Source organism: Anser cygnoides, chromosome 3 (genome assembly GCF_040182565.1).
Source record: "Anser cygnoides isolate HZ-2024a breed goose chromosome 3, Taihu_goose_T2T_genome, whole genome shotgun sequence".
In the NCBI taxonomy this organism is placed as follows: Eukaryota; Metazoa; Chordata; class Aves; order Anseriformes; family Anatidae; genus Anser; species Anser cygnoides.
In genome coordinates this window covers 26806934-26821009 of record NC_089875.1, presented here as the reverse complement: position 1 = coordinate 26821009, position 14076 = coordinate 26806934, and the positions used below count along the sequence as shown (strand labels likewise).

Below are 14076 nucleotides of genomic sequence, written 5' to 3'. Positions count from 1 at the left end.
AGATAAGGGCCAATTTCATCTGGCTCCAAAGGGGACCCGCTGCTGACCAGAGCTCTGCCAATAAGTGACGTTGTTTGCACCTCTGGGAGAACATATTTAAGAAAGGGAAAAAACCATGCTGCACAACAGCAGCTGGGAGTGCAAGGAGTGAGAAACAGCCCTGCAGACCCCAAGGTCAATGCAGCCAGGCACGCAGCAGAAGTTCCCCTGCGGCCTGTGGAGAGGCCCCTGGTGGAGCAGGCTGTCCCCCTGCAGCCCATGGGTCCCACACGGAGCAGATCTCCACGCTGCAGCCCGTGGAGGAGCCCCCGGTGGAGCAGGTGGATGTGGCCTGGAGGAGGCTGCGGCCCATGGAGAGCCCCCGCAGGAGCAGGCCCCGGGCCGGAGCTGCAGCCCGTGGAGAGGAGCCCACGCAGGAGCAGGGGGCCTGGGGGGAGCTGCCGCCCGTGGGGGACCCGTGCTGGAGCAGTTTGCTCCTGGGGGATGGATGGACCCCGTGGTACGGAGTCATGTGGGAGCAGTTCTTGAAGAGCTGCTGCCTGTGGGCAGCCCCCTCAAGATCAGTTTGGGAAGGACGGCATCCTGTGGGAGGGACCCCACCTGGAGCAGGGGCAGAGAGTGACTGTGAAGATGTGGTGGAGATGAAGCGTCAAGGACTGACCGCAGCCCCCATTCCCCATTCCCTGCACAGCTTGGGGGGAGGATATAGAAGAGGGAGGATAGGGAGGAAGGTGTTGCTCACTGCTCTAGTCTGCTGGTGATAGGAAATAAATTATATTAATTTGCCTATGCTGAGTCTGTTTTGCCCATGACGATAATTGCTGAGTGATCTCCCTGTCCTTATCTCAACCCTTGAGCCCTTTTCATCACATTTTCTCCCCCCTTCCTTTGAGAAGGAGTGAGAGAACGGTTGTTGTGGAGCTCAGCTGCTCAGCTGGGTAAAACCACCACAGAAGCATAACATGTAACCAAAGTTTCAAACTGATACAAATATTTTATTCTATGTTGTGGCTTATCAGATTGAGCAGCAATGGGACCTTTGGGATCGGGAAGTAGGTGTGCTGGTTGCGTTAGTGCTCCCGAAGCTGGTAACTTCTAGCATCACAGGCACCTAGTGTCAGTGATGGTTATCAAAGTATATGAAGAGCACTAAAGAAAAAAAAAAATGCAGGACTCCAGAGAAAAGCTTTCCTTATTTCCATTGAAACAAAATAAAGGACAAGACTTGAAGCAAACAAACAGTTGGACTTGAATGTCGACCCTTCTCAGCTGAATTTCATTGACAAGACAGAGTTTAGCCTCCCTGCTGACCAGCTGGTGCTGCTGCTTACCGTAAAAGAACTTAGATCCACACAGCACATGTAGAAGCAGACCTGGAGGCAAGAAATCCAATCCACATTTCACCAGTGTGATGGCTTTTCATTATCTGCAGAGATCAATACCTTTGATTTAGTATTTTGCTGAAGGTGTTTTTGTGGAATTTCACTTGCCTTTCATAGTTTCTCAGAGTAGCTGTTTGTGACATGGAGACTGAGTTGGAGAAAAGTGCTCACAAGACAGTGTGGCAACAAACCATTGACAGTGCTAAAGGCTACCTATGGAGTTCCTAGAAAGTGAACAGCTTAAATCTGAGCCATGTAGACTGGCTACATCAAAATACAACCTGGTAATTAAGAAAAAAAAAATCTCTAAATGTACTGTTGAGGCAAAATCCTATTTCTGCAAACTCACAGTCTACTCTGTTGGGAGAAAAAAAAAAAAAAAAAAAAAAAAAAGGAAGCACCTTTTTTTTTGGCCATTGTCCAGACTAGATATCCTTATGATTATACCATTCACTTTGGGGTCAAAGTTTTGTCAGAGAGGTTAAATGATTAGTTTTTACCTGAAGCAAAGAAAAATACCAGATGTTCTGAAAGTGGAAAGTGAATGGGAAAGTAAAAATAAACAACATGAAAAATATATCCAGGCAGAGATATTTTTGGGAAACATTTCCAACACTGAAAAGCAACTGTACAGCACTGTTTAGTTTCAGTCTTAACACAAGCCCACACAGAGCCAACTTAGACAATCATGGCTTTAACAAAGGTACTGTAAACTAATCAAAATAATTCTTAAAAAATAAAAGGGGGGGGGGGGAGTGAATCTACAAAAATGGCTTGAAAGGCTTTGTAGAAATTTCAGCAAAGCACTTCGATTTCCCAAGGTGCACTTTAGCTCCATCATGAGAAACAAAACTGTCTCATTGCACATCACCCTGTACTCACTGGATCTATGATTTTTACAGGTTTAAGTTGGGATGTATGAGCGTTTTTCCACCCAGACAGATTTTCACCTGTTGGTGAGAAAGACAAAAAACTACTGATATCTAGCTCTAACACACTGAAATGGTGAACAGAGACGAGTAAGGTGACCTACAACACAACCTGCAACAGGACTGGCCATTGCTACAAAAGAGTATAACCCAAGTTCTTGTAGGCAAAACTCTAGACTTTCAGATTATAGTGACCAAATGTTTTACTTCTTCAACAGGCAAAGAAAAAAACAAACAAACAAACAAACAAAAAAGAATAGGGGTAGTACACTCTGATACAGCCTATATAATACATGGACTGTCCAGAGGAAACTTGGAGGACAAAGTTTAATAGCTTCAGCTTGAATTTGTAATTCCTCAATGCAGTTCCTCAACTGCAGTGTGTTTCCTTGAAGGACAAACGTCAAATTAACTATATCAGTTTCTCTGTGTTAAGGAAAGTGCTAATACAGAGCCACAGAATACGTGTTGGAGGGGAGATATTCATAACTTGCTTGGGTTGAAAAGCAAAATAATAAAATCCAAATCTCCTGAAGGGTGGAGTGGATGGTGAGGGCATGATTTCTGAAAGGCAAGCTTATATCCAGATTCCATCTTTTTTTTTTTTTAATAAAATAACAACTCAGGATTAATACAAATATCGGAAAATGAGAATTATAAACAAATGCTAAGATCACTATCAAAAGTACATCTAATTCCAGTGTCCCTAGAAAAAGGGAGCACTGAAAAAGTTTGGCTGAGAACTACCAGTGAGGAAAACACTTTACGAAAGTGTGCTTTGTAACAAGTTTTGACAAAACATTGCACAACATACTTCCCATTGCCTTTTGTCTACTAGAATATCAAAGGCCCTTTTAAAGATGGTGAAATTCTTGTAGCTTAAAGAATGAGAATCAGAAAACCAATATTTAATCTGCAATGCACTGTAGGGGTGAGCATACTCTTAGCAAAGTAGGATGACCCATCCATACAAAATCCCCTTTTTACAGCTTTCTCCTTCCTTTCAGCTATCAAATTACTAAGATACATAGAATCATTTCCTTGAATACATTCATTCCTGAACCAACTCAGCAACCCATACCATTGTTTGGAAACCATTTGCCTGTTATGGTTAAGAAAACTCCATGGTGCAATCCCATTCTTTTGTTATTTGTGTCAGTCATCTGAGAACACATTTCCTTTCCATAATTAGCTTTCAGAATCACCTTTCCATTTCAGATCTTCAGTGTGGATCTGTGAAATTTCTTACGTGGATATTTGTTAATGTTTGCTTAAAATTTGCCCAGTATGAAATTGCCTTCCCATGACGAGGCTCATTGGGCTACTCCAAGAGGAAATGCAAGGTGGATGCAACTTTTACAGCATGAGTGAAAATACGCACCTGAACGATCTCTAATGAATATTCACTTGCAAATCTCAGTCAAGACAGGCTGCTTTATTATTATTATTATTATTACTATTACTACTAGTATTATTATTATTTTAAACTGTGGCAGCAGGACCAAGCAAACTTTTTTATGAATTATTTGGTACCTATAAATATTCAACATCTTTACAATACAGAGAGGTGTTTTTTTTTTTTTTTTTTTTTTTCCAAATTAACGTCAAAAAAAAATTACAAGTTCTCATGCGGTGCCACAGGTCAGGAGGTAAAAATTGCCATTAACCTCATATACGGTCATGGGCTGGCGCTCAAGATTTAAGGAAAAACAACTACTGGTGCTGCTCAGCCAAAGAAACTGCTGCAGGCAACTCTAATTGCCATGTCTACATACCTGTACAAAAACTGTGCGCCTGTACTGCACTTGTCTTTTGTTTGCTCTTACTGTTTGGAATTGCCTTTTGCTGTGGTTTAGCTCAGCACCATTCAGATGCTCGCTCACTTTCCTCAGGTGGGATGGGGAGAGAATTGGAAAGGTAAACGTGTAAGAACTCATGGGCTGAGACAAAGACAGTTTACTACGTAAAGCAAAAGCCATGTGGCAGAAGCAAAGCAGAACAAGGAATTAATTCACTACTTCCCATCAGCAGGCAGATCACAGAATCACAGAATCGTCTAGGTTGGAAGAGACCTCCAAGATCATCTAGTCCAACCTCTGCCCTAACACTGACAAGTCCTACACTAAACCATATCACTAAGGGCTACATCTAAACGTCTTTTAAAGACCTCCAGGGATGGTGACTCAACCACCTCCCTGGGCAGTCCATTCCAGTGCCTAACAACCCTTTCAGTAAAGAAGTTCTTCATAACATCCAACCTAAACCTCCCCTGGTGCAACTTTAGCCCATTCCCCCTCATCCTGTCACTAGGCACGTGGGAGAATAGACCAACCCCCACCTCTGTACAGCCTCCTTTAAGGTACCTATAGAGAGCGATGAGGTCTCCTCTGAGCCTCCTCTTCTCGAGGCTAAACAATCCCAGCTCCCTCAGCCGCTCCTTGTAAGACTTGTTCTCCAGGCCCCTCACCAGCTTCGTTGCCCTTCTCTGGACTCTCTCGAGCACCTCCATGTCCTTCTTGTAGTGAGGGGCCCAAAACTGAACACAGTACTCGAGGTGCGGCCTCACCAGAGCCGAGTACAGGGGGACAATCACCTCCCTAGACCTGCTGGCCACACTGCTTCTTATACAAGCCAGGATGCTGTTGGCCTTCAATGTGGCCAGATATTCAGCCACTTCCAGAGCCCATCACACGTAATGGTTTCTTGGGAAGACACACGCCATCACTCCAAATGCCCTCCCCCTTCCTCTCTCTTTACCTCAGCTGTTATTTCTGATCACGATGCCACATGGTACCCTTTAGTCAGCCTGGGCCAGCTGTCCTGGCTGTGTCCCCTCGCAGCTCCTGGTGCACCCCCAGCCTCCCGCTGGCAGGGCAGCACCAGGAGCAGAAAGGTCCTTGGTTCAGTTTGAGCACTGCTCTGCAACAACTAAAACATCGGTGTGTTATCACCACTATTTTCATCAAAAAGCCCAAGTACAGCATTGTGTAAGCCTCTATGAAGAAAATTAACTCTGTCCCAGTCAAAACAATGACACCTTTATCTCTAATGTTCAGCTACTATGTTCAGTACTATGCAACCTCACTGTTCTGATGCGTCTTCAAACCATCAGCAATAGTTTGGTTGATTTTGGATGACAGTCGAAAGCAATGGTGAATTTTACTATTTTTTGAAAGCAAGTCTGCCCTGAAAATGACTGTGGACTGGAATTCCTTGAGAACTTCCTGGAATAACCATCATAGAGGGCCTTTGAAAATTTGAAAAACAAACAAACAAACAAACAAAATGAAAACAAATCAGGCTAAGGATATCAAAACAGTTTCATGTCAGGCTGATCTTGCCCATTCCTTTACACATATGATTCTCATTCCCTCCACTTCTTGCACATTTCATTAAATACATATTTTACAGGGACACAGCATGAGAGATGTGAAAAGACGTGCACAGAGCAAAGTGCCCCTATGCCAAACTCTCAGTGCATGCAACTTCTTGCAGATGTACCTAGTCTAAAACTCAGGAGTCGATTCCCAGAATTTTTGTTGAGACAAGTCTCTAGAAACATTTTCAAATCATCAAAAAGCTGAACTGTAAAGTAAGCCATTTATGGCAGTTCTCCCCATCTACAGCCCTCCCCCCTATACACAAAACCCCTTCCTGCTCTTCACTGTAGAGTAATGCTTTATTCCCACAGGATGATTCTCAGGAGATAGCACATGCGAGGGGGAGATGTTATAGTTGGCAATAATTCAGGGCCCAAAATGGACCCATAGCTTCCCTAGGTCTTTCCTTATAACAGAATTAAAACAGAATGTCTTTCATTCTATCTGTGACATTAAAATCTGTGACCTTGGTCAGACTCCAGAGAGATGGAGGAAATACTGGAATGAGCTTTGCGGTCAAACCTGTGGCAGACCTTGTGATCATATGTTCTTTTGCCCATTTCCAGTAAACCATGTTTAAATCTGTGGGAGAATGAAGAAAAAAAATGTAAAAATCAAGGCAGTAAATGAAAACTCTGAGTACAAAAATTTTTCCCCTCCTCTCTTAGAAATTCATGGATCTTGATAGTCTGCGTGCTGCTGCTAAACTGAAAACACTCTGGGAGAAAGTAATCCAAGTATGTGAAACTGCTCCAAGAACATCACCAGCGTTGATAATGATGACATGCCATAGCACAGTGCTCACGAAAACCAAGAGACCTTGATGGATCTCCATAGTTTGCTGTGGAGCAGAAAGCTGCCCACGGCCACCACTGGATGGTGGGTTAGGTACATGCACTTACATACATACACAGCCAATCCTATTTGGTCTCTACCTGCAGCTTCAGCAGGATGACTTTTTCTTGACAGCTGAATTTTCAGAAGATAATTTGAAAACCATCAAATGGTTTTGATGGTTAGAGAGGCAGAGTTTGATTTAATTGATGGAAATAGCTTGGAATGTTATCATCTCCTGAAGAGAGAAAAAAACATTCAGAAACACTGTAGATAATTGAAGAAAGACCTATCAGAGCAAGGGGCATACTCAGGGAAAGAAATTTCAGAGGCATGCGTTGACAGAATAATCTGGAAGATATTTATTCATGGGGTATTTTTATTCCTAAGGAATTATTGAGTCTAACTCAAAATAATACGGTATAAGCAAAGTTTAATGTGAGTGTACACATGGTCCTGGCAAAGTATGGGATGGATCCTGTCCTGATAAATCTGTCCTAGGTAAGCTTTTCCAACCATTTAAAATGTTTCACATTTTTTTCTCCCCCAGCTGGCAGAAATACCACAAGATTGCCCTTCACAAATTAGGAGATATGTAATCTTAAAAATGCATTGCAGCTTTTGATGTAAGAAAATCAGCTTTGCATGCTCAACTGACATTTAATTTGACATTTGCTAAACTTGGTGCGAATAGGATCCTTTCAAGAGCCCGGTCTATGCTACAGCCACTTCACATTAAACATTTGTGACAAAGATCTGCTTAGCATTAGCAGTGCTGGGTACCTGTGCACAGACAAGATTTTGACTGCTCTCTCCACTCTTAATTCTGTGTTGTCCAAATCTTCAAGGAAAAAATTGAATCAGTGCAATACTAAAAACCATGTTTTCCACTGAGATTCTGCTCGCAGTGGAGCTTGTGGCTTCAGTGTAGAACAAAGTGAGTCCAACAAGGATATAGCCCACACCCACCTCTATGCCAGAAGAAACATAACGAGAGCAAGCTTAGCATATACTTACGTCCTTTGTACGCTACATAGTTCTGTTTTCTCCCTCTTTTCACTGTCAAATTGTTGGATTTTTTTCTGCATTGCTGAAGATTTTTGTTTGTTTTGTTCTGTTTTTATTTCTCCTGAGTTCTGGCTGAGCCTCCAGGCCTCTCTGATGTTGCAATAACATTAAATTTGTTCTGGTCTCCTTTTACCTCAGTCACACATAGTTTATCAAGTTCCCAGTTCTACCGTCAGTATGCACACAGTGCCAGACACAGACCTTCATTTATACAATACAAAATACCAGGAATTATTCCACTTCCATAATAGTTGGCTTTTGAGGCTGCATCCCTTATCGGATGCAGGTGACTTGGGTCTTTCCTCCTCTGTGATGTTCCTGCATGCAGTTACAGAGAAAGTGTGAATGGACAAATGAGACTGAAAGGAAAAAGTATTGCCAGGGGAAGGACTGATCCCTTACTTGATAGAACTGTGGAGGAGGCAGAAGGGAGGGGATGTGCAGATGCTGACTGGAACGACAAGACAGCGTATTTAAAGGAAGCTGAAATAAGTTCTGAAACAGCACTGTAAGCAATAAGCAAATGCCACCTCTCTCACTGTTAGACTGGAAGGGCGATGAGGCACACAGCATGAAGAGTAGGCTGTGTGACAGGGAGGATTCAGCACAAGGTCAGCTTGAGAAACAAGTGGTGCACGACAGAAACATCAAATTGCTGAAACGTCCCACAACAGGGAATATGGTATCTGAAGGGCTAGCTGGAGCACTTATTTGGCTCACCATACAAAAGCATGTTCTAGAAACTAACTCAAAGGCACTTTATCACAAACAACAACAAAAAGTAGGGAAAATGAAACTGTAACTGGATATAATCCACACAAACTTTAAGAAATTATAGAAAATATATTTTACAGAAATCCCAAAGAACCAACAAAGCAAGGTGGTTATCAGACAGCAAAATAACGTGACGTCGCGCCCCAGAGGTGCATGGCAGAGGCTGCTCACAACACACAGGCTTTTCTGACCCCACAGAATGTCTCAGGAGAGCTGGGAAGTGCCCAGAGGTCCCCTGCAGAAGGGGATATGGGGCTGTAAAGCCCACCACTTGAATCACAAGGACACACAGATCACTTGAAGATGTAGACTCTCTCCATATTGAGGGATATTTAATAAAACCTTTTGGGAGAATACAATTTTCTAGAATTATTCATTAAAAATTTAACCCAGACAAAGTCTCCACAAACTTGTTATTTCTCTAAACAATCATTACAGAAGAACTGAAAGTTCTTGCAACCTTTATCGTACAGATAAAAGAGAGGGTTTTGGTAGGGGGGCGGTGGGACGAGAATAGTTCTTTTTTCTTCTTCTTTTTTTTTTTTTCCAGTTATCCAGTGATAATACCACCCCCTTTCTTCCTTAAACTCAGGTTAGTTATTTTGACACAGGGCCTTAAGTAAAGCAACCAGGGGTTTCTGCTCTGCTTTTTCCCCCCTCCTTCTTCAATGGCTGCAGGAGTCCAGCCGCTGGAGTCTCTCCTCAGCAGTGTATTTCACACCCCTCCCTCCCCAGCACTCCTGAATGCACTCAGCTGTGCCAGGAGGCAGCCAAGCTTCCCAACTCCAAGGCCTTTTTCTGTCTTTATAAAGAGGAACTTGAGGGCTATGGTCAGTTTAAGGCAGCATGGCTAACAGACATCCACTTACCGGATAAAATGCCTCGTGACTCTGAAACACCTCTTAGGGAACTTTCACTTTAGGGGATGTGTCAGGAGCTTCATCTCAGCTCATCTCAAATGAGGGCCACAGGTGGACCTGCAGGGAGGGCGCTGGACACTGGGCTGGGAAGCACAGCTCTGGTACAACTGGTGTGCCTCCCTCCAGCCCTCTCAGCTTGCCATCCTGCTGGGAAGGCTTTTCCCCCTGCCCCGTGCTCCTAAACCTTAATTCACTGTAGTGTGAAGCAGCCTACATTTCTCTTTCAAGCATGACAAACAATCTACAGCAGCCATATCTGTTTGATGCTTGTATATGTGTATGCACACAAACACACCGCCGCGTACATTAGTTTAAAACGTGTATGCTGCCCATTCTCATTAATTGTATAATCCTACTGTAAGCAATTTTTCATTCTCAGTTGATTAAAGTATTAGTACAGAAACCATCTGTCAGAAATAAAGATTAGGCAATGGGCTCGGACTTGTTCAGAAAGAAAGCAAACAAGCAGCACAAATATCACACAAGTAAAATCCATCACATGTAATATTAATCCTTTCATTGCCAGGAACCAACATTTCATTGGCATGAGGCAGCGGAAAGGAGAATTTGTTGTTTGTTTGGCCCAGCCAAGCTAAATTTCACAAGGACTTCCTACTTATTTTTGTCCTGATTATTCAACTGAAATACTGCACTGAACTGAAAGAAAAAAGGGGGCATAACTTATCTCATGGAGCAAAACAGAAAGTAGAAAATACATTGAGCAGCATGCTATCATGAATGTTGCAAATTAAAATTTAATTTTTGTTCTATTTTCAAAGAAAATTAGAGCCAGAACCTATGCATTCTAGGGACGATTAAAAAACAAGAGGCTGGAACATAACACACGAGAACTTGATATTTATAATGAGAATTACAGTAAGATCAAACCTAAGAAATGCTTGGTTCATCATTACCCATCTACAGTTGTAGCTTCTTTCTCACTACCCTGGAACTTGTATGGAAGGAAAAATACAACAATATGACAACACATAGTATGTGATTGTATCCATACCCCTCTGTATGTAAAACCTGATTAAAACTTTGCATGACATGATTCTGATATAGATGCATATTGCAAGAATGGAAACAGCATAGCATGACCTTAGGATATCTGCCTGTTGCTCCAGTTCAGAACAACAAACTCAAGACAATTTGGTGGAAAAGAAGCGTCATTGAGGTTTCCAGTCAAACTCAGGGGGTGGCAATGATTTTTTTTTTAATTTTATTTTTTTAAGCAAGGATAAACATAAGGTATTTGGCTATCTTGGAGGTTTCTTCTCCACTCCACCCTCCTTTAGTGAATGACAGAAACCAGCTGCAAGCAATGGAGATGATTCAAAGCCTTATAAAAGACTAAGAATCTTTCACAAGGAATATATTAAGAAACTGAAGCATATTGTGACCTTGTACATCTGCAATTGGACAGAGACCATTGGGAATGTGGAAGCATCATGATACTTAAACATGTTGTTTCCAAAATATGTTTGTACTTTTCACATGACTTAAAGAATCAAGTAGAACCCAGGAAGGTAGATTGCAACGCACATCAGGACAAATACTTATTTGTAATCCCATGATGCCCATCAATTAGTTGCAGGAGGGTAGTGCTAGTAGGCTATTAACCAACAGTGGAAAATGAAAATGTCAGATAACTTTTGTAAAGTAAACAAGAACAATATTTAGGAGTGTCAGCCTTATTCATGTTGCTGAATGAACTTTTTTTTTTTTTTAAAATTAAGTCCAGGAGCCTATCAAGAAAGCACAAGTTAGACAAGGTTCTTTTCTTTGTTTTCTAACACCATAGACCCAGACATTGCATACATGATCACAACATGCAATGTGCATACAGAAGGAGCCAGGATAATACAGAAAAACAAAACAAAACACTGCACTACCTTATTTTGATTATTTTATTATTTTTTAATCTTCAAAATGTTCTGCCTTGAGACAGGAATGCATGATAGATAGAAATGGCTCAAACATCTTCACATGAAACACTCTTAATCAAAATTCATTCACAATTATTTTTCTAAAACATCTACAGTTACATAATCCCACCCATTTCCATCCATTATCACAGATTTAATTATTTGTTAAACAGTAGTTGCCAGCAATTGAAAGCTGTAAGGCTTTTTGCATATTAGTAGAGTCTTCTGAACTACAAACACATGAATATCACAACTATATAACTCTCACTTTACATGGCAACCCCAGGTGACAGATGTTCCAAATGAAATGTGTTGCTTACGTGGAGTTCATAAAAATGACAGAGAGCTCTGTGCCTCATTAGCTCTAAAATCCTTTTTCCTTTACTAGGATTATTTTCTAAACCTACAGCATATTCCTCATTTGGAACCACACACTTTGATGAGTTGATCTTTATCTTCCACTGCTGCTATTTGGCAAATTCGCAAGTCGGGCATACTAGAGCTCTCCAGTAAAACACTATGTACAGAGCACAGTTTAAACAGATGGGTTGCTTGGAATCCGTATCTCCCTCCATCCGGAGGGAACTACTTTGAGGTTTTCTTGAACTGTTGTAAACAAGAGGATATTTTTTATATATATATATATGCGTGTATATATATATTTATATATTTTATATATAAATGTTCTAAATGTCCTTTGGGAGTCCATTTGTTTTTATCTTTCCAAATGATGACTAAATACCTGATCTGTAGCATTTCTCCTGAGAAGATACTAGTAAGGGAATGACAGTTTTGATGCACTTTGGAATGGCACAATCACGTAAACGCTTGCACAATTAAGACTTATGAACTCATCCAAAGTATCTAAACATGATAATCTAACTAAGAACTAAAATACCAGCACAATGCAGCAAGTTAAAAAAAGAAAATTCTATGTAATCAAAATATAAACAAGTACATAGGAAATGGATATCTGTCAGTAAATCTATATCTTTTTAAAGTAGAAAACGTATGCACTTAAGAAAAAACTGTAGCTATCTGACAAACTTCGTAAAAAAAATTTACTTTCCAAATGCATAACAAATGCCAAGATATCCCGTAACTGGCCAGGTATAGCCACATGAGAGCTGCATGGCTTAGAGCAACCCAGGGAGAGGTTGTGGTGGGGGTAATGGTGGAAAAAAAAAAATCACAAAAATAGATCAGCAAGTCGGAGGGAAAAAAAAGAAAATCACATAATCTAAATTACTGTATGCTTATATCACAACTGCTAAAGGAATCAGAAAAAAAAAGAAAAAGAAAAAAAGATTGCAGTTTAATGATTCTTAGAGTTACCTCTAAAAATTAAGAAAAAAATTACCAACTTAATACACTAATCCCAAGCACCAATTTAATAATTTAAGTTAACTGTATTTATATTTATCCTACTAGTGATGGAGCAAGTTCTGCTTGAAGGCTTAAAGTTTAACTCTGGAGCCCATCTGAAGTCTGTGTTCTTGCCGTGCATTCTCTGCCGTTCATATCAAAGTCACTGTAAAGACTCTCTTAAGTTTCAAACTCTCTAGGCAAGCAATTCTCTGAAGAGAATTACATCCTACTGTTTAAATCAACTTTCTGGTCATGAAAAGTGAAACAGACCAGTATTTGGTTAGTCTGTTATTAAATAGTCTGTAAAAATGGAACAGCTGACACTGTTCCTTGATCGGATTTGCCTTAGAACTAGCAGCACCCAGGGCAGACCAACTGTGAGCATGTCCAGACTCCTCTAAGAATTAGTAGTGTTACAAAATTGCATATGTGTTAGATCAAGAAGGCATTGCCATACATGTGGCATCATTGCATTGTTTTTCCTCTATTTTTCTCATTAAGAAAAAACAAAGGAAAACAGCCCTACCAAGAACTTTTTGGTTTTTGTTTGTCTTCGCACCTGGAAAAAGCAGCATGGTGGTACTTAGCTGGAATTGCTCAGTGCTTCTCATCCATTCGGTTCTTTCAAAAAGCCCTTTCACATAGGTAAGGTGGTCTATTTCAGCTAATTCTTAGAGCTAACCTTTTTTCCAGTATATGTTTCATGCCACTTCCTAACAGCAATTTCAGTACTGAAATGGATCTATGATAATGTCCACTACTAACTTTGACCATATCATGACACAAACCATCAAAGCCAGGCCCTTGGGATGGTTCCACATATTGAACTGAAGTTCAGACTAAAAATCTCACCAAAACTCAAAAGCTGGAGTGGTCACCAATCTCAGCTACTTTTCCTTATTTGAACCCTCACCCTGTAATGAAAGCACGCACACCAAGGGAAAATAACAACGGTCTGAGCTGGGAGCATTACGACACCGGCGAGTTATCTTGCTGCTCTTCAGTGACCGTGGACTCGCTGTGCTCCTCGCTTGTTTCGTTGGAGGGCTCCTCGTAGCCCGGCTCGGCAGGATCCAGGCTACTCCCGTCACTTTGCTCCTCGCTTTGCTCCTCGCTAGCCTCTGCGGACTGCTCCAAGTTGCTCTCCAAGGAAGCTGGAGAGCTGCCAGTTGCACTTTCGTTTTGGTTCATTTCACTAAAAGGTTGTGGGAGAGGTGCGGGAGACTGTACAGCGTTTTCACTGGCAGGGATGGGCACTTTGGTTGCACCGATGTCTACGACAATGTCATTTTGTGGTAGAGTTACCTTCTCCACGAGTTTCCATTGAATAATACTCATGTCTTTCCCTCCAGTTGAGATCAAGTGACCATCGCTATGGGTAAAGCTGACGTTTGTCACATGACTACTGTGAGCGCTGTATTTGTGACTTGGGGCCTATTGAAATAAGCAGGAAAGAAAAATCACAATCTTAAGCAGAAGAGCACAGGATACGG

General features: G+C 41.4%; 1 protein-coding gene across 10 annotated transcripts in view; it reads right to left on the bottom strand.

Annotated features, from left to right (window-relative positions):
• Positions 1–11179: 11179 nt before the first annotated feature.
• The window catches only part of EML4 (EMAP like 4), a 157956-nt gene continuing 155059 nt past the window's right edge, over positions 11180–14076 (bottom strand). For all 10 annotated transcript variants that reach the window (XM_048057788.2, XM_013173885.3, XM_066993764.1 and 7 more), the window contains one exon: positions 11180–14017. In XM_048057788.2, coding sequence (XP_047913745.1) covers positions 13553–14017 — 465 coding nt within the window. In that variant the 3' untranslated portion in view covers positions 11180–13552. The remainder of the gene's footprint in view (positions 14018–14076) is intronic.